Genomic DNA, 26,406 nt, shown 5'->3' with positions numbered 1-26,406 from the left:
TCTCAGTCCGGAGCTGGTGTGAAAACATCTCGCCAGTGCTTCCATGTGATGTTCCATGTGATCTTTCCGCCATCTCTCCATTACTGCTGATATCCTCTAGCTATAGAAACCTCTCCATCAGCACTTTCACCCTGCTAACTAACGACTGCTCCTGAACCTGCAAATTACAGCTAACTACAGCTCTTTCCAGAACCTGCTCACGACAGCTCGGGGAGGAGATGAGAGGGGAGAGGAGAGAAAAGAGTATGGGAGGAGAGGAGGGGATGAGCCTATCAGAGTGTCTATAAAGAATGTGTCAGAAGTAGTGGACATTCTACCCTAGTATGGTGCAGTTACCCATCAGTGTGCCTGAAGCCAGCCCTCTAGTCCAGCACCCTGCTGAGCTCTCTCTCCCCAGTGATGGGCCCTCAACAGCTACTTGTGATCCACACCCCGTCTTTTCTCTGGTTCTGAGCTGCCATTAGACAGGTTCTGTCTATATGTATTGTAAGACTGATGCTGGTGAAACCGTGTCGTGTAAACTATACAAGACGAGCAAGTGCTATGCCAACACTCCTACAGTGCTTACACACACATCTGTAGTTTATTATCATCCAACATGACTACTCAGCAAATGTTAGTGTTGATTTAACATGATTGTGTTCATGATCATGAGAGTGGACCTAAATCAACAATTATTGAGTAAAATACTACTTGTAATGATGTTTTAAATGTGCTGTATTCTAAACCTGCAAAGCCTATTGACACATCAGCCTCTTCTGGGACACATCAGCCTCTATACAGCCTTCAGACTTGATGGATGAGTGCCTACCCCAGTCTCGAGATGAGCTTGACAAGCTCACTGCGCTCAGCTCCACGTGTAAGAGATACAGATGATCAGATGAAAGGAAGGATGACGGTATTGACTGAAGCATCACCTGACCTGTGACCTCCAGTTGCTTATCTCTGTCAACAGACACACACACTCAAATACACAAAAAGCCACTAATACCCACAACAACGCATGTGCGCATGCATACACACAACTACCCAGCTTACACACACACACCCTGTGCCAGGGCCCACCCATTGCCCCCCTACCACACTCTGCCCCCGCACCTCCATAATTGATGACCTGACCCTCTGTTCTGAACTCAGCCTGGATCACTGGCAGGAAACCAGGGAAGTGTAACCTCATTAATATTTACAGGAACCAACATCAAATTTTGAAACGCATAAAAACACTGGTGTAACACAGATGAGCTTTAGTGGTATGACAAAAAGAGTGAAGAAAAAGAAGAGAGAAAGGTCTATGTATTTAATATATATATATAATTTATTTTACAATTTCCCAAAACGTTTCGTTAAATTAATTTCAGTTACTGCTACACTGGCTTTCTGCCTCAAACTGAACATCAGAAGCTGAGAGAAAGTCCTATCACTCACGTTTGGTTGAAAAGAAAAATAATCTTCCGAAAGCGTTCGACATCTTGGATCAGGTGCACATAGCAGCACCAGCACGGTTATCATATCGTGTCTATAAGCACGAGGAAACTACAAAGGACGCCTATGTCCTTCTCCCGCGCTCTCAGGTGTGAGCACGTGCATTTGTGTGTGAAAGGGGATTACAAAGCTTAAACACTCACGCTTAATGGTTACGTTACACAAAAACAAAGTAAAGACATTCCATATTTATAATTACACACCTAACGAGTGAAATACTTACCGAGAATCCTGCCCAAAACGGACACGAGTGCCTGACTCGTGGCGAGGTAGTGAGCGCCAGAGCAGCGAAGCTCACGGACAGGATGAGACTCCCCAGAACCATCTGGGACACCCCGAGGGTCAACATGATCCGAGTCCGGGTTCGGAAGCCCCGCAGTCGAGAGAGACTGCGGGACAGAGACGCCGGGCTCAACGAGCCACCGCGGGGCATTGCATTGACCGGCATTGTCACACGAGGCTGTAGCCTGGGGATAGCCTACTACACTCACAGCAACCAAAAGTGACAATTCACATCAATAACAACTCGGCTGCCTGCGATTGCTGTTAATACAAGTTCTAGTCTATACAGAGATAATAAATGTCCAGAAATCCTTCTGCCTTGTCGAAAGCTTCCTTTTTCAATTACATTGATGCTCTGTTCCAATTGAAGACGCGTAATTGCAGTGTCCAGTGCAGTCGTGGTGAGAGGTGAGCACTAATAGTCTATTGGCTACCTACTAAGATCCATTGTGCGACTTCACACAATAAGGACAGACTAAACACCAAAGACTATCGAGGAAGACCCTGCTAGAAATAAAACATCTGACCAAATAGCAAGCGTCAATCCAGAAGGCGTCATTCCGCTCTTCCAGTCGCTGAGGAAGAATCCGTTCCGTTCATCATCGCGGCACTTGCCTCCGCGGGCTTAAACAGGCGGAGGCGAGATGATCTTGGAGAGAACATCCGTTACCTTCACCCTTAACGGGAGCATGAATGAATAGCTAAAACGATCGCAGAATTACCCCGTCCGCATCCGTCGTAGGGGTATTTTCAAACATTACGCTTCACCGTTGTAGCCAATAGGCAAGCCTAACCGCCTACTATCAGACTGCGGGGAGAGAGGGGGGGGGACGAGAGTGAGAGATGAGAAAGCGAGAGAACCGTGTTTGAAATGTTTCACAAGAACAGGTTTGTTTTTCACAGACTAAAGCAAATTTACGCGGCAGCACTGGGCTCCCCTCAAGGGGAGAGAGGCGGCTGGCGAGCTGCTATACTGCGCACTCGGTACCTGTCAATCAGCGCGTGCTCATGGGGTTTTTACGATTCGACGGTACGCTGAGCGGCTAGGGGCCCCCTATGCAGACATTGATCGATGTCACTGCGTCAGTTATAAAGGGGAAAGTACAAATTCGAAATGTAATTGACGTTGCTACGCTCGCAATGACTTAGCTTTTTAAAAGAAGGGTTATTTTGCGAAAACATTCAAGAAATGTTTTTAGAAATGCTACTTTTTCACTCAGTTGTAGTAGCCAATATGCCATGAAATCAAACAGTAGACTTATTGTTTGGTCAAGATGAAACACCTTGACTTTGGTTGTGGTTCGGGCGCTCTCCTGGTGGGCAGGACGGACTGGGGCAGGACTTTACGGGGAAGCTGGAGATCGACAATGAAGTGTGATTAACACGACCAGGTCCACTACCCACTGGCCCAGTCAGTAGCCTACCCAGCAAAACATCTGGTTTGGTCTTGTCAAATGTTATGTGAACGTATTCTTCTAAGGTTAGACTACAGTTTTAACGATAGCTGTCTATCCTGAGTAGCCTACCTTAAGACTGCTGGGAGTACATTCTTGCGTTTCCTAGACTACATTTCTATTTAATTGATTTAGCCGAAGCTTTTCTCCAAAGCGACGTATACACATAGGCCTAGTGAAAAAGTACAGCTAAGATCAACACATGATAAAGCACACTGCACTAGACATAGATGAATGAGAAAATAAACCTAACTTGGTCTATAGACTTATATGCCACTTACATCTACATGCCACCATATGAACAGAAGCCCAACACGCAGCACCTGCTAGCATCAGTGCATCAAACCTATGTTGCTGACCTTGTAGAAAACATTTAGTGCTCTTGAGCCCCACCTAGTGTTTAAAGCTGTTAGTTGCAGGTGAAATATACTGCAGTGTCCAAAGATAATAAGAGATTCAGGAGCAAAGTCACCTTCCTCGACTGCATTGTTCCTCGGTGATTGTTCAAGCTGTCCTCTTACGTCATTATAGCCATTAAAGCCACCTTCAAACAAAAAGTTATCACAACGAACAAAAACACAGTAAAAACCATTAACTTTAGAAATGATTTTATTAATTAATACAGTGGTATACTTAAAACTGTGTCGCAAAGGAGAAAAACAGTCACACGTGAAGAGCTACTACGCACCTGAAGCTGTGTTATTAACTAAGAGTAGTTCTGGTGTGCCATGTGTAATATATCGTCTATTAGTATAAAAATACATTTCAGGGCACACAATACAGCCCCTGCCTCACGGAGCACGGAGGGGGAGCCCTTAGGCCCCACCCCCAGGAAGAACATATCTGTAAAGTTATTTAACCTTCTTAACTTTTCTGTAAATAAGTGTACAATTAGTTATCGTGACTGTTACTTCATGTAGAGTGAATTCAGTATACTGGTACAAAAGTATTGGAAGTACTGGTAAGTTACAAGGCTTCAGAGACCAACCAGAATACAAAGACAACCTGTTTTATTTTATTCCTTTCCTTTTTTTCTTCTTTTTTTGAAAACAATTATTGTTTTTCTCTCTACGTTTTGTACAAAATAACAAAGACAATACAAAAGTTCATTTACAAACCAAGAACAAGGCCATCGGTCAGCTGTCTATACAGCAACCTCTTTTTTCAGTTGGATTTTTTGTTGTTTTTCTTCTGAAGTCATAATTATGCATAGCAGACCCGTCCCTCTGAGCCTACACCCCACCCCCTGTGCTAAACCCAGCATACTCCATACAGTCGGTTGACGGAAAATGGCAAGAGAAAAAAACAAGAACGTCCTTTTCCATAATTTATCATAACTTAGAAAAACCCAGAGTTTAGCTGTACTGAACAAGTGAATAATTTGCAGATAAGGCATCACTCTTTTGTTAGTGAGAGAGAGAGGAGGGAGAAAGGAAGGAAGAGGTAAGAGGGGAGATAAGAGAGAGAGAGAGAAGTGAGAGAGAGAAGTGAGAGAGTCAAAGGGAGGGCTGTGAGTTTAAGCGTGTGAGCAGGTGTGTGGACCTGAGTGGTTGGTACTGTAGGTAGATAGGCAGGTAGGCAGGACATGCATGATGTTCTTCTGACAGAAAAGTCACCTGGAGCAACCTACGACACTGGAAGAGGAGGATGTTCTAAAGAGAGCCTTCAGGAGACTGTGGAGCTGGTCTTCATGTTCACCTGTTCAACCTTCATAATACCTCTCCTTCTACATAATCATCATCATCATCATCATCATCATATCCTCCATAATACGCATCAGCATCTTCTTCATCTTCATGGTCGTGCCCCACCCCCGCTTCCCCAGGAACCAGACACGGTCCAACGTGGCAGTTCATCCAGTCAGACGTTCCAGCTCAGCACAGGATTGGTCACAGTTCTGTTCTTTCTGTTTTCGTAGAACTTCATAAAAAGTAAAAAGCAAACGTACTGTAGTAGAGACCATAGTGTATGTAGTATAGAAATACACCAGCCAGATCTGTCCTCCTCCTCCCTCCTGCTCAGTTGAAGATGTCAGACTCCCCATTGTGGTAAACACTTCAGCGTGGTGTGTGTCTGTGTATGGATGTGTCTGTGTGTGTTTGCAAGAACACACATGCAAATGAACTGTATGCATGCATTAGTGTGAGCGAGTGTGTGTGTGTGTGTGTGTGTAAAGAGCCTTCTTCTGTTGTCATGGACGGGGGTGTCCAGCCCCCCAGGCGGGGGCCTCAGAAGTGGTCGATGAGCACGGACACACAGTTGGCCCCCACCAGGTAGTTGGGGTCGCCGGGCAGGGCCTGGTTCTGCCAACTCTTAGGGTCACCTGGGAATGGAGTGGCATGGGGGGGTCACAACAGCAGCAAAGAAAAACACACACACACACACCTGCACACACAGTACACTACTAATGCTACAGTAACTTACAGTGATATGAGATCTTCAGATCAAAGTGAGATTCCAGGCTTCTCTCAAACTGACAGACATCCTAATGATGCAGAGCTTTTAGACTTTAGCAGGACCAAGGATATTCAAAGATCCTTTTCATATTGAATTGATCCTTTACTATCCATGTTGATGTGTTTTATCCTGTCATTCATGTATTTATAATGAGCTAAAACACTCCCTGGCCTCCACAATGAGGCAGTTCGAACCAAAAGATTTTCTTCTCAATGTAGGGGTTTGGACAGAGGGCAGAAAAAAGAGAACAGCGTTGAGACTAGTCCCTTAGTCTTGGAGAGTAGAGAGGGGAGGAAAGGAGTGGAAGGGAGAGGAGAGTAAGGAAAGGGTAGGGAGAGGAGAGGAAGGAAGGAAAGGGAGAGGAGAGTCCTCCAGCAGGGCTACATTGTGTCCGGTAGCAGAGGAGAGCAGGAAGGGGAGTCTGCTCTTCAGGTCTACTGGGTGGCTGTGAGGAGAGCTGAGGTCTGACATGCAGGATGACATCTACCAACCAAGGTTACAGAAAGGGAAGGATGAGGGATGGAACTGAACGTTTTGAAGATACCAAAACACACCAGGAAAAAAAGAGGAAGGAGCATGAAGAGGAACCCATGGGAGAAAACGTTGATCTGAAGATCACATCAAAACAACAAAACAATCAGAGAACGAGTGAGTGAACGAGTCAGAGTGTGTGTGTGTGTGTGTGTGTGTGTGTGTGAGAGAGAGAGAGTGGGAGTAAGCAAGTGGATGGGCTTATGAAGGAATGAATGAAGTGATTGAGTGAGTGCTAGAGTGAAACAACAGAATGAATGAACCCAGGAAACCACACATAAATCATAACAGTGACCCACAACCTCCAGCCAGTCACACAGCCACCCAGAGACCCAGAAACCCCAGAGGACAGGAGCCTACCCGACGAGGAGTCGGAGGATTTGAGAGCAAAAGACCAACCATCAGGGGTCATAGACGCACAGTGAGGCAGGCGCAGCTCCACGGGCTTCAGGAACTTCAGCCCGTGAGGACCACACATCACCAGCGGGCTCAGCAAGGTCTCTCCTGGGGGGGGGGGGGTTGGACACGCACACACACACGCACACACACACACACACAGGAGAGTTGGATCCTAAATGCTCATGTGCCGTAAAGCGTAACATTTTTGTGCACACAGAAAAAAAGATTTGACAGCAAGTAAATGGAGGTATCCTTGGAGACGTGAAAAAGCACTACAATGGAACGTCAACTTTCTATGCGTGGGTTTTAGCGGTGGAAGCGTCGGCTACCTTTTTCCTTGTCGAGGGGGGGCAGGATGCTGTTGTCGCGGCAGACCTTGAAGTAGATCTCCTGTTCCACGCCGTCTGGGATGGCGCCCTGCGGGATGATGATGCTCACGCCCGTCTCTATGGAGCTCAGCACGCCGCCGTTACTGTTGAACACGCCGCGCGCCGTGGCGACCACCGTGTGGCCTTCATCATCGTCATCGTCCTCCAGGGCGCTGGGGCTGTGGGGGGGAGGGCAGAGAGGACACAGTCAGACAGAGAGACAGCAAACACACGTCTACCTCAGGCCTCCTGGTTCCTGAAGTCAGTTCTACAGCCTGAGCGAGCCACACAACAACGCATCGCCGCGAGATCAGATCGACATCGGGGCGCGGTGGGACTGACCAGGGTAGACAGCAACGCTCGACCCTACCTGACAGGAATGGCCTTGGGCACGGCGTTGATGTTGTTCTGCTGGTACTTGGAGCGGTGGTCCATGGTGCGGGTGAAGGTGTCTAGCCCGCTATCTGGGTCCAGGATGTGGGTCTGCACCGGGGCCTTGGCAGGGCTGGAGGCTGGAGGCGGCTTGGAGGCCAGCTCTGGCTTGGTTTGGTCGTTGGGCAGCAGGTTGTGGTTGAATTTGGGGCTGTCGAACTTGCGCTCGAAAGGTTTGGCGGAGGAGGTGTATGGCTTGGGGACATAGCGGTTGTAGCTGGCCGGGGCTCCAGGGGCAGGCTTGGGCTGGTCAGAAGTCCCGTTAACAGGAGACTTCTCTGGGAAGCTCTTGTGAGGCAGGACGTTGGTCTGGACCGTGTCTTCACGACCAGGCAGAGCTGGGGGCAGATGGGGGGGGGGGGGGGGGGGGGGGAGTCACATACATGCCAGCGTGTGTGTGCACGTGTGTTTATGTATGCGTGTGTGGGTGTGAATGCGCACGTGGACAGACCTTCAACTGAGGCGGGTTTGGGCAGTGTTGCTGGCGGAGGGGTGGGAGTCGCCTCGTATCTCTTCTCCGCCGGAGGGGCCTGTGGCTGGGCAGGTTTGGAGGTGGGGGCGGGGCCTGGGGCGGGGCCTGGGGCAGGGACAGGGCTGGTCTGGGGCGGGGGCTTGCTGCCGTCGAAGCTGCGCCTGTCAAAGTAGGACAGCTGCTTCCTGTAGTACTCCTCGTCCTCCTCGGGGTCGTAGTGGTTGGAGCGCACAATGTCGTCAGCGACCTGGGGCTTCTGGGGCTCTGGGGCTCTGGGTGGGGGGAGGGGCGGGAGGAGAGGCAGGGGAGGGACAGGGGGAGGGGAGGTGAGGCTAAGGTAAGAACCACGACCACTATTCCACCAGCTAACACGGGTATACAGGTGAGGAGGGACAGAGACAGAGACCGTGAGGAGACAACAGAAACCAGCACACGACAGAAAGCCAGGCGACAGGTCTGTGACAGGTTTGAGAAAACACTGAATTCACAAACGTTTAAGAAGAAACAACCTCATGTCTTCACTGAGTCAAGTTCAGCATGTCGTTCTACAGTGTGGCCGGCAGAGAGAGGAGGCTGCTTTCTCACCTGAAGGTCTTCTCCTGGTCCAGGTTGCTCAGAGAGTTTGCTTTGGGAATCCCTCCTGCAGGCTTTACATCTGCAGCCTAGAAAGGCACAAGCGGACAGTCAGGCCACACTCCCTCCATCTCTCCATCCATCCCTCCCTCCCTCCATCCCTCCCTCCATCTCTCCATCCCTCCCTCCATCTCTCCATCCCTCCCTCCATCTCTCCATCCCTCCCTCCATCTCTCCATCCCTCCCTCCCTCCATCCCTCCCTCCATCTCTCCATCCCTCCCTCCATCTCTCCATCCCTCCCTCCCTCCCTCCATCCATCTCTCCAGCCCTCCCTCTGTTTCCCCCTCCATTCCTCCCAGTGTGACTGTGATCCAAGTGTATTTGTGTTCCAGGTGTGTTGGGGTTCTGAGTGTTCTAAGTGTTTCTGTGTTCCATGTATCTCTGGGTGTTGAGTGTAGTCTAGTGGAAGTGAGTTCCCTGTGTGCCTGGGTTCCTACCCTGGTCCCTGGAGCTTCTCCCGTCTCCCTGGCCCGGTCCACAGACACGGACCTCTTGTTCTCAAACATCTTGACACGGGTCAGAACCGACTGGGGCCGCATGGCCGGGTCGTCTTCCGCCACATGCTCCTCTCTGGGGGGCGGGGGCAAAGGCTTGGGCGCTGTGGTAACCACATGCTCAGCTGCGGGTGAGGGCAGGGCCTCTGTTTTGGGTGGAAGTATAGGGGGGTCAGCCTCTTGGGGGGGCTTGTAGCCCCGGTGCTGGGGGGGGCCCTGGGAGTAGGCAGGCCGCTGGGCGGGGTCGGGGGAGCGCGAGGCGGGAGGGTAGGGGGCGTGGCTCTCCTGGTCGTAGCGTGGTCTCAGCTCATAGCCGGGGATAGGAGGAGGAGGCTCGTCGTAGCGGGCAGGGCCCGGGGCCGGTTTCCCGTAGCGAGGCCGTCCGTCATAGCCCTGAGGCGGAGGCTCGTCATAGCGTGGCTGGGGGGGGCTGTACTGGTGCTCCGGGCCGTCCTCGTAGGGCAGACGGGGGTTGTACCCCCCCGCCGGGGGCTGGTAGCCCTGGGGGGCGGAGCCAGGCTGTCCGTACGGGTTCCACTGCTGCTCATATGGCGGCAGGCTGTTCTCATAGGTCAGCTGGGAGTCATAGTGACGGTAGCCCCCGGAGACAGGAGCGGCAGCGTCATAGCGACTAGGAGGGTGGTCGTAATCTCTGTACGGCTGCTGGCTCAAGTAGGCGGGCTCGTAGATCACCGGCTTCCCTCCGTGATTGGCTCTCCCGGGCTCCTCCACGCTGTAGGGGTCATGATGCAAGATCTAGGAGGACAACCACACGCACACCATTAGCAACCACGCGTCGGCCCCTAGCAACACACACCCAATAATATGAATACTTATTTGTGAGTAGAGAGGAGCAGATACGGGAGGAGAGGAAAACAAGGTTAACGTCTCAGCAGAGGAAAGGAGAGAGCAGGAGGACCTGGAATAGACAGACTGACAGGGAGCAGTTACTAATGACATCACACAGCTCTCCAATAGTAAATCAACAAACCAGGCCAGATCAACTCTCACGCAAAAAGAAACCAACAAACTTGATAAAGAAGAAATCAAATCAACAACATTGGGTTTGATTTTCCTCTTCTTAGCTCGAATGCAGTGTGTTAACTTGTTAAGAAATGCCCACCTTTCAACCATTTTGAAGATTTTGAATCTTTTGGTTACTGTTTTTGGTACTGTAGAAGTATGTATGTCATTTTTAGAGTGAGCTGAGACAGTCTGGCATATCATTTGACACACAGCATGCGTGGTAGGAAGACCAAGATGGCGCCCAATGCGTCAGTAACATTACAAGACAAAATAAATGAGGCTTACAAGATATCTACAGCTGAACTTTACAAGCATGTATCCTTGGAACAATGAAAACCATATTAAAACCCCTGACATTTGAAAAATAGCCATTTAACACTCAGAGCACACAGGATGTTTTGATAACATGTTACCCTCTCCCACAGGAGACAGAAATGGCTACATTTCAATTTCAGAGAAAAAAACGGAAGGAAAACAGCACCAAGACTCAAAGGAAACATCGAACAGAAGAGTGAGCAGTTCCCAGGCTGGTATAACCTAGTGAACAGGAGTCCCCTGGGTGCATTAGCCAGGCTAGTGAACAGGAGTCCCCTGGGTGTGTTAGCCAGGCTATTGAACAGGTTAACAGAGGACAGCTCAGAGATGGAGGCCATGCAAAGACAGGAAGCAGCAGAATGAGCCTCAGTGTCTTCTCTCTCTGCTCCTCCACATCCAACACACACACAGACACTCTCTCACTCTCTATCACTCCCATCTGAGGAGCCAGCATGCAGGTGAGGAGGAAGGCGAAGCAGGCAGCAGCAGAGAGGAGGAGCTGGGCCCAGATGGGCCGGGCCGGGTCCGGGAAGCAGGTCGACAGCGGGTACCTTTGGTTCTGTACTGGTCGGTCCAGACTGTAGGAGTTCTGGTGTTGGGGTGGGAGCTAGCTCAGGGGTGGACCTCCTAAGGGAGCCAGCCTCCAGGCCGGGGCTGGGGCTGAGGCCAGGGCTGGGGCTGAGGCCAGGCCCCGGGCTGAGGCCAGGGCCAGGGCTGGGGCTGAGGCCAGGGCCAGGGCTGGGGGAGGCTACTGGAGCCTCCTCAGGGATCAGAGCCCCTACAGTGTTTAGATTGGAGTCAACAGCAGGGGGTGCTGTCTCAGTCGCAACCAGGGTCTCAGGGGGGAGGCTAGACATGGTGACCTCAGCCTCTGGCTTCTGCAAAGTGGGTCAAAAATGTTTAATACATGCCGATACTAATGACTCAGTCGCCCCGGGCAACATAATCAACAGGCCAATCACCAGCCTCCATACCCAACCAACACCCAATCAAGAAAACGCCATGTAAGAATTAGTAGCAGGACAAAGTTTCACGTGGTTAGTGCAGTCTGACGGTCGTTTAATACTAGGGTTACAGTACAACACATCGCTCTCTCTCGTAATTTCTTTTTTTTCGTTTAACACATCAGGTGACACACTTTGTAGTGGATATCATATGGGCCAATCGATCCAGGTAAATACATGTTACAGCAATCCGTGGTTAACACTACATATCCCAGCATGCACAGGGCCTTTCCCGGCGAGGCAACAGTCCCAATCCCAGATGGGGCAGCCGGAGGTGCACAGGGGTGGGGACCCACACACACGGCCACACAAACACATAGCAGTGGAGAAGGCATCTGCATCACTGTGGCAACAACATCAACAACACCGACAGTAACACTAACACAGGTTGTCGTGGTTACGCAGTACACAACAGTCAAGCTTATTTTGGGCTTTTATCTTTTCTCTGTTTTAGTTTTTTTAGTCAAAAATAAAAAACACGCACATCAATAACTCAGTCAATAAATAAATAAATAAATAATATTTATATTTTTATATATATATATATATCAATAAATAAATAGTTGGCCACAATATTCAGTTATAATATTTAGTTCCCTTTATAGTGCTAGTGTAATAAAGGATAGTGATAGTGACAGTAGAGCCGGTGTTGGAGGGCTCAGTAGCGCCTCCAGAACACCCTCCTCACACATACCACGGCCTCCAGACAACAGGGCAGACGCACCGCCCGGAGAAACGCTACCTGCTGCGGAGCTGCCACCTTGAAGCCTGCCGGGTCGATGCGGTTCAGCGGGTCGGGGGGGCCCGGGTGCTGGTAGCCTGCGTACCCCAGGGGCTCCTGGATGACGGGGGGGTCCTCGCGGACCGGCTCAGAGGAGCGGGTGATGGCGGGCTCCGAGGGCAGGCCCACGTCGTCGTTCAGCGTCTCGTCCAGCTCCTGGTCGGTGTAGGCCCCGCCCTCCGTGTCCGTGTCCTCGTAGTCGGAGGTGTGGCGGCTGTCCGTGCTGTACATGGAGTACTCGCTACCTGGAGCGGACAGGTAGGACAGACGGTCGTCATGGAGATCCAGGTCATCGTCTGGGGCGCCGTCCGCCTGGTGAGATAGGAGAGGGAGGGGAGGGCGAGCGAGAGAATGGGGAAGAGAAAGAAAGACAAAAAGGGAGGGAGAGAGATGGTGAGGTGAGCGAGAATAACAGGAACAGCAGGCAGCAACAGTACAGCAAGGAGAAGCAACAGAACAAATCCAGCAATGTTAAAATCAATCTTCCGAAATATGAACAAAACATCCATATTCAAATACTCTGTGTGTGTGTGTCCTACCTTGCCCTCTGACACCCAGACCAGCTGGTTCTGCTGCTGCTGGACGTTCTCCTTCAGAGCTCCATACCAGCCATCGTTCATGTTGTTCATCTGGATGGTGGCTGGAGGATGACCACCATGCACACAAGGGGAGGGAGAGAGGGAGGGAGAGAGGGAGGGATGTGATGGAGGGATGTGATGGAGGGATGTGATGGAGGGACAGCATTGATAGAGGGATCAGAGAGTGTATTTGATATTGTGTGTATGTATGTGGGGTGTGTGTGATGAAGGTGGTGTGTGTGTATATTGTGTGTGTATGGTGTGTGTGTGTGTCCCTATAGCAGGCCCTCTGAGACCCGGGTCAATTCCCATTCCTCTCTGGAGCAGTGCATGTTGGAAATGAGTAATGATGACTGCTGCCGGGTGGGAGTCAGTGTGTGTGTGTGTGTGTGGCCAGCCCAGCTTTGCCACACTTAATCTCTTTCAAACACTCGACCACAGTAGCTGTGCAGCCACTAATGCACTCAGCTGGGCCTGCTGCTCCCTCCCTCCCTCCCTCCCTCCCTCCCTCCCTCCCTCCCTCCCTCCCTCCCTCCCTCCCTCCCTCCCTCCCTCCCTCCCTCCCTCCATGCTCACTGGTGAAGAGGTGGTGGTTGTTCTTCCTCAGTTTCAGGGCCCGCTCGTACAGCTTCCTGGCACTCTTCCTGGACTCGGGGCAGAGGCGGGTCCTCATGTTCTTCACGCCCTGCTTGCTGTCGGGGTTGAGGAACACCACAATGGGGTACCACTGGGCGTAGTTTAGGCGGTCCACCGCGTTCGGCGTGATGTCCAGCACGGCATGCTTGTCCTGTAGCATAGAAACACATACACATGTTAGTACACGTCGGTGGACTACGGTTCCGGGTAGCCTCAGAAGTGTGAGGGATTTGGGAGGAGGGTTCACGGTGTCATCTCACTCTTGCCAACAGAGGGCAGTGGTGAGCTGTACAAAGTGCGTGGATAGAAAAATCTGTTTTTGACTGTGTACGTGTGTGTGCTGTATGTCTGTGGGTGTGTACGTGTGACTTTTACTCACACGGTCGATAATCTGTTTAATGGTGTGCAGGCGGATGATTCCGGAGCTACGCTGGTCCTTGCCTGCATCTCTGGGCTCGCTCTCTGCAGAAAGGACACACACACACACAGTCAGTCAGTGGATGCCCCCTGCAGTCCCCTCCCAGTCTGACCCCCTACATGCAGTAGCCTGCAGCTTCTCAGATGCCAAAGAGGAAGTGATGTCATGGATATGCACGTGCAACAGGAAACATACATGAAACATACATGAGTCCATGTGTGTGCATGGTGCAGATGTTAGTGTAAAGCCTAGAGATGGGATGGTGCACATTCAACAGCTGATCGTTACTGTGAATCATCAGTAAGGTGATTAGGTTTGAACAGGACAATATCAAACATCTGAGGAATGAACCTCACATGTATAGACAGATCAGATAGAAACGTGTCACATAGATGTAGATTAGATCGATCAGATAGATCAATAGAGCCGTATAATCATGATATCGTCTGTCTGTCTGTGTATCTGTGTCTGGCCCTCTGTCTGTGTGACCACAAGATAAAGAGATCCATGAGCTGTGAAGTCAGCGCTGGCTCTACCTCGTCCTTTAGGCCCCAGAGCACCCCCTGTCTCTACCAACAACACACCTCCACAGTATACTAAACACTCGCACTACACACAGGAACTTGTCGTGAGGAACATACCTAGAAGGCCAAAAGCATCTGGTGGACAGACATGAATGGCTAGAATGTACACATAGTGTGCGGCTACTAACTGGGTGACTGACTGTGATGGCATGCTGACTGTCTCTGGGTATCCCATGATGCACCCTGTGTACAGGCCAGACCAGACCAAGCCTACTAAAGCAGCCATAGATGCTAACAGGTGCTAACTAGCACAGGTTCTGGTGTGGTTATTATTGATAGGTAGGGAGAATGATGTGCTAGGTGACATACTTTCCCCTCCTTCTTGTTTCTGAGTCTCTGAAAGGGAAACACAGTTATATAGACAGCAACATAGACAACATGGACACAGGTGGAATCACATTACATGGGTGTGATGAGTGCACCCCTTAGGGCCATTGAAATATGACACCGTGTTAGTAAGGGTGTAGAGAGGAACGAGTTCTACTGGCTAACACAGTTAGCACTACAGGTTAGGCTAGCTGCTAACAGAGCTACGTCATCAAAGCCAAGAGAGCTAGCTACGCTCACACGGAGACGATGGAGAAGGCTGGGTTCTACTGTGTGTTCTGGTGTGCCTCTGTGCTACCGGGCTGTAGGACCGAAACAAAGCAGGGGAAGTGGCCAGGTGACAGGGGAGAGAGGCTGGAGAGGGAGGGGAACTAGAGGGAACTACTCACTTGCGAGCTCAAACAGATCAGGTTCCTCTCTGGCGAGCTTCTCCCGAGCCGTGTCAGCGATCGGCCCGAAGATCACCACCGGGCGCAGGAAGCCAGCTGAGCGTCAAGTTAGGTTACAGTTAGGGTTACAATGTCAGGGGTTCACGTTCTGCTCAAAACACAACGTCACGGTCCGGAGAAGGAGAAAAGAAGGCCCTTGATCACCCCTTCCCTTCTCTATCTTTGCCTTCCCATCCATCAGCCCTACTCTCCTCCCCCTTCCACATTCACTCTGTTATTCTCTGTTCTCCTCCCTCCCCCCCTCCTCCGCCCTCCCCACCTACCCTCTCTCAGAACCACCCTCTCGTAGGCGGGGAACTTGGTCTGGACGGGCTGGGCTGACAGGTCCTCCCTGCTCTTCCTCAGGTTCCTCTTAGAGCTGCGCAGGCCACGGAAACGCCAGAAGTCTGCTCTGTCGCCCCCTGGTGCCTTGGGGAGGGTGTACTGCACGCTGGACAGCTGCTCCGCCCTGCAGGGCAGAGAGGGGGGAGGGGGGGGAGGACGAGGAGACGGGAGGGAAAGAGAGGGGGAGCGGGAAAGACAGGAGGAGAGTGTGTGTAACATGGACTGAATGGAAACTTGGGCTTATCTATGACAGAACAGTGATGGAATCTATCACCTCTAACCCCACACTCCCCCACTGTCCTCCAACACTATCTGCTATGCACTGAACTGTGTGTGTGTGTGAGTGAGAGATAGTGAGGGAAAGAGAGAGCGAGCTTGGCATTGCAGACTAAGGTGTTACATTTGCCACAGCTATGTTAGGATCTCTGTGGTAACCACCTGTACGGTGTGAAAGTGTAGCCTGTGTGTGTGTGCGTGTGTGTAGAGGCTGCTCTAAATCCACAGAGAAATGGCTCTGAAAAGACACATACGCTGACACAAACACACACACACACACTACGCTCATTCACACTGTCAGTCAGTCAGTCAGTCAGTCAGTGTGTCTGTCTGGGTACCTGTTCTTGTTGGGGATGATGCCCCGCTCCACCTCCTGGTGGTTCTTGCCGATGCGGATGGCGAGCCAGGAGCCCAGCTTGCCGTTGTAGAGGGTGTCCACCACGCGGAACACCTCGCCCTTGTTGAAGCTCAGCCCGTAAGGAGACTCCTTCTCATACTCAAAGTGGGTCCTGATGTAGAAGGAGTCTCCTACATCTGACTCCACTATCCTCCGGTACACTGCAGGGAGGGCGCACACACACACACACACACACATTATTCTACAAGTAACTGCGTGAAACAACATCAACAATATCTCTCCCCCATGTCCTCTCCTCCTTCTCTTCTTCTCCTCCTTTTCTCTCACCATCCTTCTTCTTCTGGGCCAGGATGGAGACCTCTTCCCCCTTAGGCAGGTCCAACAGGAAGAGAACTGCCTCCTCCCGAATGATGTTAGCAAAGTCCACATTGTTTACCTGGAGAGAAGGGTGGAGAGAGAGAGAGACACAGAGAGAATCAACAATATACACAGATTAACCTGGAGAGAGAGGCAGGACACATTAGCTCTGGGGCTGACTCCCATTCACCCCTTCATTATATCCACTCTCCCCAACCACGCACTGTTTATTGACCCCCCAGTACCACCAGAGCAGAAACACCTTGATCCTTCCCAGAAAACCCTTCTATCTCCTAATCTCTTCCATCACAGTGTGACTGCCATGAAACACACAGTGCAGTACACACACATATCCACACACAGTATAATGACACACACACATCCAGTATAATGACACACACACATCCAGTATAATGACACACACACATCCAGTATAATGACACACACACATCCAGTATAATGACACACACACATCCAGTACACACGGCCTACGCAGGAGAACAATGTGCAGGGAGCGGGGGGTGTGTTTGTACAGCAGGGAGTCTTCACAGACCACCACAGCCCAGTCTCAAAATCTCTCCCTCTCCCTCTCCCTCTCCCTCTCCCTCTCCCTCTCTCCCTCTCCCTCTCCCTCTCCCTCTCCCTCTCCCTCTCCCTCTCCCTCTCCCTCTCCCTCTCCCTCTCCCTCTCCCTCCCTCTCCCTCCCTCTCCCTCCCTCTCCCTCCCTCTCCCTCTCCCTCTCCCTCTCCCTCTACCGCTCTCTCTACTCACCTCCTTCTCAGAGCTTATAGGATGAGAAGGACCCAGGAGACTTTACACCTTCTACTCCAATGGGGCTTGAGAATGAGATAAGGGGGCATCTTGGGTACTGAGACTCGACCCGTGCAGAGGTGTGGGAGGCAGTAAGACTGAGGGAGGGTGGAGGAGGGGGAGCAGAGGGAGGAGGGGGAGGGGGCTGGCTACTGATGTGTTCCCCTTACATGAGGACAATGAGCAACATGACTGAAGCCATCCAAGACTGACATCAAGGGTCTGCTCCATCAACAGAGTCTTCTGGCCCCAGGGCCACAGAGAGACCATTGTGGAGCTCCCCAGGAACAATCACATCCATTGTGTTTTGTTCATGTAAACAATGGAATGTTCTACGCAGAACAGGGGCCAGGCAGTGAGTCATAAACACACACAGGAACAAATACACACAGAGTGTGTCATTACCAGGCTCTATCAAGAACCACTGTGGACACAGTGGGTCACATTATCTTTAGATTAGTGGACTTAGCTTGCAGTTGCAGACTTAGCGAACATTAGCTAGTAGAGTTAGCATAGTATAGTAAATAAGCATTTGTGTACATAGCTAGTGTTGCTAAAGTTAGCCTACTAGCAAGCCTACTAGTATTTAGTCACTAGCCAGTGTTCGAGTATTTAGCAAGCATGGGAAGCAGTTCAAACATGAGACTACTGCTACAACAACAGCAGGTGCTTATCCCACACACAGACACTCCCAGACATCTGGCTCGGAAACTATGTTCCAGATCCCACTGCAGAGACTGGATGTTCCAACAACGGATGACTAGCGGTCATTCTTCAGACTTCGGAAAGGCAAAGACGCATCATTTTGTGCCCTCAAGTTCCCATGTCAAACGAGTGCGTAACCACTACTGGTGCTTACCCTGAGTATCTGGTCGCCTTCCTCCAGCCCTTCCTTGGCAGCCGGGCTGTCCTCCAGGACTCCTGCCACAAAGATGCCCACATCATTGCCCCCAGCCAGCCGCAGGCCCACACTCTCCCCCTTCTTAAACTTCACCAGTTTCATACTGGGCCTGGGAGGGCGAGAAACAGACATGCTGGTCAGATAGAGAGACAGACACGTTGGTCAGACACAGAGACAGACATGTTGGTCAGACAGAGAGACAGACATGTTGGTCAGACATGTTGGTCAGATAGAGAGACAGACATGTTGGTCAGATAGAGAGACAGACACGTTGGTCAGACACAGAGACAGACATGTTGGTCAGACAGAGAGACAGACATGTTGGTCAGACATGTTGGTCAGATAGAGAGACAGACATGTTGGTCAGATAGAGAGACAGACACGTTGGTCAGACACAAAGACAGACATGTTGGTCAGACAGAGAGACAGACATGTTGGTCAGATAGAGAGACAGACATGTTGGTCAGACAGAGACACAGACACGTTGGTCAGATGGAGAGAGACCGAGACAGGTGGTCTGAGAGACAGACAGGTCGTCAGACAGACAGAAGGAGGGTGCCAGTGTAGTCACCTGAGGATGCTGTCGTCGTGGGCAGCGCTGGGCACAGGGGCATCAGAGGGGCTGACGGGGAGGTCCACATCTGGCTGGCCAGGCTGGGCGTACACAGGCTTGGGTTCTGCTCCCACAGGTAGACAGACAGGGTAGACAGACAGACAGACATGAATACACACGCGTGGGTTGTGGTCCCCCAGGCAGACAGACGGGTACTGACTGGTTTGTGGATGAGAGGGGGCACAACTGCGATGTAGTGGAGGCGTGTCGGACCTGGCAGAGGAGGCATCTGCTTATCGGATGCCTGGTCGCTGGTCATGGAGAGGATGCCATCATCAGAGCTCTTCGCTGGCGTAGACATGGCGCCCTGCTTTGACATACGATCCTCATCTCGACTCCTGTGGCTACACACACGCAGGCACACACACACACACAATTAGTCGTGCACACTGATAGAACAGGATGTGATCATAAGTGACATAGGACTGTGAAAGGCAGGCAGCATAGAAGTTAGTGTGTGTGTTTTGAACGAGCTTCGAACTCTCTGTATAGCAAAGTCAGATCTAGAATTCCATGCTGTACAGTGAAGAGTAAAGTCAATTCTAGAACTCTGAGCTGCATAGTGAAGTCAGTTCTAGAACTCTGAGCTACATAGTGAAGTCAATTCTAGAACTCTGAGCTGCATAGTGAAGTCAATTCTAGAACTCTGCTTCTTAGAACAATGGCGGCATTCCTGCAGGACCATGTGACTGCAGGCTGGCAGGCTGCTGGGGCAGCATTCTGCTTAACCCTGGAATGCCCTCCATCCCTCTTTCTCTCCCAGACACATACAGTCCTGTGACAGATCCCCAGACGGGGCAGCCATGATAGATCAGATGACCCCTCCCCCCATTGTCTACTCCTTGTCTCTGTCGAGGCGACATACAACACTGTCACACAACACACACAGATCACGCTAACTAGCATTAGTCAAGGCTGGGCTGGCTTGCTTAGGCTAGGGGAAGAAGTAGCAGCACAAATGTGTGTGTGTGTATATGTGTGTATGTGAGCCCTAGGCTTACATACACACACCCAGCCCCTGCTGCAGCCCCAGGATGAATAACAACAACACAGTAATCGCCTGGAACAGAGAGAGAAAGAGAGGGAGGGAGAGAGACGGAAAGAAAGAGAGAAACAGAGAAAGAAGGGAAAAGAGAAAAAAAGAGAAGAGAGAGAGAGAGAGAGAGAGAGAGAGAGAGAGAGAGAGAGAGAGAGCTGGCAGCAGTTTATGTCCTAAATCTGTGGAGCTCAGGGTGCAATGGTGCTAAGAGGCCACATTCAAACACACACTGCCCCACAACACACTACATTACACTACCGCAAACACAGGTGGAATTATATCACCCCCCTCTTGCACAACTATTGATATTCCACTTCCATAATACTCCCTAAGCCATCTGCCCACGTCCACCATGACCACACCAAACCAGACCAGGGTAGGGTAGGTTTGGACCTGCAGTATCCCAGCTGGGCCAGGGACTCCCAGGGTTGTCTTTAGGATAAACAACAACACTACTGCTAGATCTACAGTGCTCCTACATAGACCAGCAGCAAATTGAATATGCTATCATGACAAAACTATTAAAAACCATTACTCACAAAGGCCTCTGTCGGCCTGGTGGCTGGGTCAGAAGCAACATGGTGCAACAGAACCGTGATCCCAACAGAACAGTGTGTTCAGATCCCAACAGAACAGAGTAGGTTCAGATCCCAACAGAACAGTGTGTGTTCAGATCCCAGCAGATCAGTGTGTTCAGATCCCAGCAGAACAGAGTGTGTTCAGATTCCAGCAGAACAGAGTAGGTTCAGATCCCAGCAGATCAGTGTGTTCAGATCCCAGCAGAACAGAGTGTGTTCAGATCCCAGCAGAACAGAGTGTGTTCAGATTCCAGCAGAACAGAGTGTGTTCAGATCCCAGCAGAACAGAGTGTGTTCAGATCCCAGCAGAAAAGAGTGTGTTCAGATCCCAGAGAGGGCCTCCAATGAAAACCTAAAAAGATTTTCTGCTAAATGACACTATGCGACACTGTCTCCTGCCAGGGTCTCCTCACCACAGCCAATCAGATGATAAGAACCATCTGTTGTCGGGGTAAATCTCTGTGGGAAGTATGTCAAATCCCCAACTCCATGCCCCCGTCTATGCCCCCCTGTTACCCCCCCCACACACACGCGGCTTGGGTTTATGATAATACTTGGGTAATACTAGCCAATCACCACTTCCTAGGCCTAGTTGCAGTCTGACTAGCTGCCAGAAACTGTATGGAACTTCAAAGATCATTTACAAAGCCTGTTTGTCTACATGGAACCGACTTCAGAGAAAACTTTGAGTATGTACTTGTAAACAACATAACTGTACATCTGAAACCAAAATAGCTTTTGGTATCTCTAGTTGCACAGACACACAAACACACACTATCCCTAACTACAGACTGATGTCCAGATCAGCCAATCCAGTCGGGTCTAGTGGAACTAGGGTGGGAATGGAGTGGGGCTGAGAGGTTGACTGGGGGGTGAGGCTGGGGGTGGGACTTACAGAGGCAGCAGTCTGAAGAGGCGTGGCCCTGCTGGCTTCCTGTTCCAAGACACAACGTCTGGTTACCATGCCATCCACTATGGGATAGACACATCACACTGGCCTATTGACCTATGGTGGCACAGACACAGTCTACTGACCTATAGCATGACAGACACAGTCTACTGACCTATAGCATGACAGACACAGTCTACTGACCTATAGCATCACAGACAAAGTCTACTGACCTATAGCATCACAGACAGTCTACTGACCTATAGCATCACAGACACAGTCTACAGACCTATAGCATGACAGACACAGTCTACTGACCTATAGCATGACAGACACAGTCTACTGACCTATAGCATGACAGACACAGTCTACTGACCTATAGCATGACAGACACAGTCTACTGACCTATAGCATCACAGACACAGTCTACTGACCTATAGCATCACAGACACAGTCTACTGACCTATACCAACACGGATGCAGTCTACTGATTTATAGCAGCCTAGACAGTGGACAGACAGTATGCATCTTCAACATCAGCTAGACAGCAGCATCTCTTCCAGCCTCGGTCTCCATCTAACCTCCCTCTGCATGCAGCACTGTTAAGTTGCCTGCTAGCTGCACATACCACACACACACACACACTTACTGTCGCCTCCAGCTGAGGGGAGAAAGAGAGAGAAAGAGGATGGGAAGAAGAAGTTTGTAGATGTCCAGTTGATGAGCAGTTAAGATGATGTTAGGCCTCCAGGCTACAAGTTGGAGGTGCTGAGTTTAACATGTCTCTCTGACTCTACCTCGAAGCTACCCTTCTCTTCCCCTCTCCCCTCCTCTTCCTCCCTTCCTACTGTTACTGGAGACGTGGATCAATACACTGCCCCAGGCTCGGCCTGACCTCTGACCCCATTGCAGGGCATTCTGGGACTGCGGGGTCAGCTCCAGGAGGACCGTGGCTAATTCATGCTGGGTTCATTAGTCTACTGATCTGTCCCAGTGTGTTTGTGTGTGTCAGGGTGAGTGTGTGTCTGTGAGGGAGTGTGAGTGTGTTAGAGGGTGCGCGTGTGTGTGTGTGTGTGTGTGTGAGAGAGAAGATGTGTGTCCTACCTGCCGTTGCTGATCTGGCGAGGGGAGTGTCTGGAGAGGTCTGAGTGTTCAGACCTGGCAGGTGACCGAGAGCGACTGCCCCGCCCACGATCGTGGGATCGATCGTGGGATCGATTGGAATGGTCTGACGTCAAAGAATGTATTTCTGAAATGTCTGCGGAGACAGTGGAAATCAATGACAATTCATATTTCTCTATTAGGACTGAGCTCACAGTGGGGGCTTCACAAGGCACTCCCACTGAGCGTGCTCAGTGTGGCGTTCCTGCAGGGCCCGCTCATTGTTGTCCTCACCGTCTCTGTCAGAGTTGTTGGCGGAGGGGATGCTGTCGTCCATGTCGGGGATGTTGAGCAGGGTCGCTCGGTCGTCTCTCTGGACCACCATCTTTAACTTGCCCTTTGACCTCTCAATCAGCTTCTTAGCATCGATCAGAGACAGGTTCTCTGTCACAGTGCCGTTAATCTGAGGAGAGAGAGATAGGATCATAATCACATGACTACATGCTTGGGGACTGTATTAGTCTTCAAGGTGGAGTAGGTTTAAGTCTTTACAAGGACCCAAGTCACACACATCTAGTATCTCCTAGTATCTTAGCCATTACTGTGCAGTACTCCATGTGTAGAGGGCTGTGGTGAGACTGGAGTGGGAGAGCAGTGAGCTGGCTGGGAACACTGACAGAGAGACCCCAGTTAATGAGGCTGATCTCTCCGGTCCATTACAGACTGGATGCTCCAGAATAAAGGAAGTGTGGAATGTTTGGTATTCTGGAATCCCTGGCTGGTTCGAGGAATGCTGAGGTCCTGTGACCTCACTTTGCTCCCATGTGAACACACACACACACACACACATAAATAAAGCAGCCTGGCTTTTTCTATCTGAGGACTTCATCTCTCCTTTCATGCACCCTCTACCTGGAGCCCCAAAGCCCCTCCCCCTCTCCTCCTCCCCCACTCCTCCTCCCCCTCTCCTCCTCCCCCTCTCCTCCTCCCCTTCTCCCCTCTCCTCCTCCCCCTCTCCTCCTCCCCCACTCCTCCTCCCCCTCTCCCTCTCCTCCTCCCCCTCTCCTCCTCCCCCTCTCCTCCTCCCCTTCTCCCCTCTCCTCCTCCCCCTCTCCCCTCTCCTCCTCCCCTTCTCCCCTCTCCTCCTCCCCCTCTCCCCTCTCCTCCTCCTCCCCCTCTCCTCCTCCCCCTCTCCCCTCTCCTCCTCCCCCTCTCCCCTCTCCTCCTCCCCCTCTCCCCTCTCCTCCTCCTCCCCCTCTCCCCTCTCCTCCTCCTCCCCCTCTCCCCTCTCCTCCTCCCCCTCTCCCCTCTCCTCCTCCTCCCCTCACCTTCAGCACCACGTCCCCCTCCTGGATGTTGCCATCCCGGGCCGCCAGGCTCTCTGGGGAGATGTCCTTCACAAAGATGTGGCTGGCCAGACGCAGCCCGTACTCTGCTTTAAGGAGCAACGAAAACAACAGAGAGAGTGTGACCCTCCGCACAATGTCCTGTCTGGGAGAGGGTGGGGGAAATATACAGACACACACAGACAGATAGATATAGATCTACATAGATACTGTTAGGTGTGTCTTTGCTGTACCTCTGCCCCCGACATTGTGTTGCCCACCTTCATTCTTGCGAGACTTGACGAGGGTGACCTTGGCGGGCCGGGGCGGGACCGAGGACGTCTGCGAGCGCCTGTCGGAGCGCGGCGACGCGCTCCTCTCCCGGGACGCGCTGCGGTCCCTCTTGCCGCTGCTGCTCCGCTCGCCCCGCCTCCCCGTGCCCCCGCTGGCGCCCCCGTAGCCCCCGCGCCCGCTCCGCTCGTCGTAGCCGTCGTCCTCCTCGCTGTCCTCCTCCTCGTGCTCCGACATGGTCTCCCGGTCGCCCGGCCGCGACACGGGGATCTGCACCTTCCTCTTCCTGCGGATCGTCTGAGGACGGGGAACGGGAAGCGGTGTGAGAAGGGTTGGAGCTCTGACGGGCGCGCTGGCGCCGATGACCAAGTGTGCGTTTGAGAACAACGGTCCCTGTGTCGGGGTCTACTCACGATCTTTGCGTTCTTGCCACTCTTGCGGAGCTGCTGCACAGCGTAGGCATGTTCCACGTTGTCCATGGAGACAGCGTTGACCATGACCACGCGGTCATTCTCCCTAGGGGACAGAACCAAGCCCCGGTCACAAGCCATCCATGGATATTGCAAGGCGTACAGCACATATCAACACCCACACACATACGTGCACACAGCGGAAGGTGTGTGGGCTGTACTTACTGCAGCAGCCCCTCAGCTGGGCCTCCCTTCAGCACGTCAGATATAACGATGGACGTCTCACCACTCTGGAAGTGAGGGTTGTCTCTGCCACCTGAGATAGCGATGCCAAACCCGAACCCTGGAGCCTGCTCACGCACACGCACGCAATTCACAGAAGCATGCATTTATATCAAGCACAGGATGCAATCGTGAGAACATGACAAATAAACATGTGACACCCCTTTAGGTCTGCCTGGGCCTGCACTCCCCCTCTCCCCTCTCCTCCAGACAGTTTTAATAACACACACACACCCCCTGGCCACCTCAAGGTGCTATTAGAGCAGGTCATCGTGTTATTTAAGAGCTCTGTATTACAGGGTTTCACTGGGGCTGGGAGGAGCATCGAAAACAGCAGTAGGATAATAACACAGACCTACAAGAAGCTCGGTTAGTACTGTGTCAATACAGGAGCTTTTAATGACAGAGTTGGACTCCTCTGCTTTGGAGGTGAGACTGTGCTGTCAAGATGGTCTCCCTCTTCTGCCCCCACAGTCCGACAGACCACACTCTAAGATGTCGGCCTGACAGGAAGTGAACAGGAACACTCAGGAAGTGGATGCTGGAAGCTTCCTGACATCTGTGTTCTCGGACCATTGTTCCATTCCTCTACTTCCTGTTCTTACAATCTGCGGCTGGGGGGTGGGGGTGAGAGAAGTGTGTGTGTGTGTGGGGGTGTACTAGGTAGAGAGGAGAAGAGAAGTAAAGGAGAAGTACGAGAGAAGGAGAGGGAGTAGAGAGAGGAGAGAGGGAGGGTGATGGGAGAGGGAAGAGAGGAATAGAGGGTCCTGAGTCTTACCCTGTGTAGGGTCACAGTGTGTTGTTCCCATATGACTGTTTCTTCCATAGCAGCACTCTGAGAAACAGGGAGAGGAGAGAGAGGTCAGTATTGTCAGGTTATTATTAGACATCCATTTAACATCCTCATCATCATTTTCCTAGGGGACCTATCTGTGTGCACCTGTCATTACCCGTGTACTGCATTATCTAAGCTATTATTATTATTATTATGAGTGTGTGTGTGGTGTTGTGGTTCCCTGAGCCAGCTGTATCAAACCCAGTTAACCCTTCACCCCTGGTTTCCACCCTGGTTTCTACGGCAGCCATATGAGGATGTTATTCATGTCCATTATTGGAGCAGCAGCTGTGTGTAAGAGTGTGTGTGTCTCCCTGTCTGCCCCTCCAACTCCAACAGTTGAAGTTCTATTATGTGTGAGGGGACGTGACCCACTTAGCCACAGCCCCCCCCCCTCCCAAACACACACATTCCTGTAGAATGTTTTGTCAGGAGGAGGGTCGTACATTCATACGTCCATTCAGACCCTCATCTCCGTAGAGCAGAACTGGAGCTGGGGGGGGCATGAGAACCATGACCACCAGGGGCCCATGTGACATACTGGCCTTGTCCTTGTACACGTAGGTGGAGGGAGGGAGGGAGGGATTGAGGGAGGGAGGGAGGGAGGGAGGGAGGGAGGGAGGGAGGGAAGGGAGGGGTTGTCCTTGTGGACTGGTGGTGAGGAAGGGGGAGAGGAAAAGGGGGAGGGTGTTAGGAGTGGTAAGAGGGAGGTGAGGACGATAGCAAGGCCAAGCCTGATGTATAGATAGACAGTATGTATAGATAGATATATGTGAGCGAGAGAAAGAGACACAATACCAGCATGGAACAGGACCTATAAAACTATGTCTGATGATCTATTTTTCACACACACACACACTCAGAGCCCAGGTGTTGTAGATACACACACACACG

General features: G+C 51.5%; 2 protein-coding genes across 12 annotated transcripts in view; both read right to left on the bottom strand.

Annotated features, from left to right (window-relative positions):
• The window catches only part of fam189a1 (family with sequence similarity 189 member A1), a 27,511-nt gene extending 25,057 nt beyond the window's left edge, over positions 1-2,454 (bottom strand). Inside the window, exon 1 of the mRNA XM_047042251.1 lies at positions 1,706-2,454. Within this exon, the coding sequence (XP_046898207.1) occupies positions 1,706-1,930 (225 nt within the window). The 5' untranslated portion in view covers positions 1,931-2,454. The remainder of the gene's footprint in view (positions 1-1,705) is intronic.
• Positions 2,455-3,809: 1,355 nt separating this feature from the next.
• Positions 3,810-26,406, bottom strand: part of tjp1a (tight junction protein 1a) — a 30,395-nt gene continuing 7,798 nt past the window's right edge. For 2 of the 11 annotated variants that reach the window (XM_047041322.1, XM_047041326.1), the window contains exons 2-28: positions 25,456-25,512; positions 24,621-24,745; positions 24,399-24,501; positions 23,949-24,282; positions 23,698-23,804; positions 22,664-22,832; positions 22,373-22,526; positions 18,976-19,106; positions 18,721-18,826; positions 18,108-18,258; positions 16,409-16,517; positions 16,062-16,281; positions 15,387-15,571; positions 15,064-15,159; positions 14,657-14,683; positions 13,725-13,807; positions 13,286-13,496; positions 12,671-12,771; positions 12,093-12,443; positions 10,898-11,224; positions 8,949-9,761; positions 8,463-8,539; positions 7,857-8,149; positions 7,344-7,743; positions 6,935-7,152; positions 6,567-6,710; positions 3,810-5,541 (exon numbers count right to left, since the gene is read on the bottom strand). In XM_047041322.1, the coding sequence (XP_046897278.1) occupies positions 5,447-5,541; positions 6,567-6,710; positions 6,935-7,152; positions 7,344-7,743; positions 7,857-8,149; positions 8,463-8,539; positions 8,949-9,761; positions 10,898-11,224; positions 12,093-12,443; positions 12,671-12,771; positions 13,286-13,496; positions 13,725-13,807; positions 14,657-14,683; positions 15,064-15,159; positions 15,387-15,571; positions 16,062-16,281; positions 16,409-16,517; positions 18,108-18,258; positions 18,721-18,826; positions 18,976-19,106; positions 22,373-22,526; positions 22,664-22,832; positions 23,698-23,804; positions 23,949-24,282; positions 24,399-24,501; positions 24,621-24,745; positions 25,456-25,512 (5,187 nt within the window). In that variant the 3' untranslated portion in view covers positions 3,810-5,446. The remainder of the gene's footprint in view (positions 5,542-6,566; positions 6,711-6,934; positions 7,153-7,343; positions 7,744-7,856; positions 8,150-8,462; positions 8,540-8,948; positions 9,762-10,897; positions 11,225-12,092; positions 12,444-12,670; positions 12,772-13,285; positions 13,497-13,724; positions 13,808-14,656; positions 14,684-15,063; positions 15,160-15,386; positions 15,572-16,061; positions 16,282-16,408; positions 16,518-18,107; positions 18,259-18,720; positions 18,827-18,975; positions 19,107-22,372; positions 22,527-22,663; positions 22,833-23,697; positions 23,805-23,948; positions 24,283-24,398; positions 24,502-24,620; positions 24,746-25,455; positions 25,513-26,406) is intronic. The other 9 variants (XM_047041325.1, XM_047041331.1, XM_047041328.1 and 6 more) reach the window with 9 other exon arrangements.

The sequence above is a fragment of the Hypomesus transpacificus genome, chromosome 19 (assembly GCF_021917145.1).
Source record: "Hypomesus transpacificus isolate Combined female chromosome 19, fHypTra1, whole genome shotgun sequence".
Classification (NCBI taxonomy): Eukaryota; Metazoa; Chordata; class Actinopteri; order Osmeriformes; family Osmeridae; genus Hypomesus; species Hypomesus transpacificus.
Note: the sequence above shows the minus strand (reverse complement) of the source record. Positions and strands in the feature narration are given on the sequence as shown.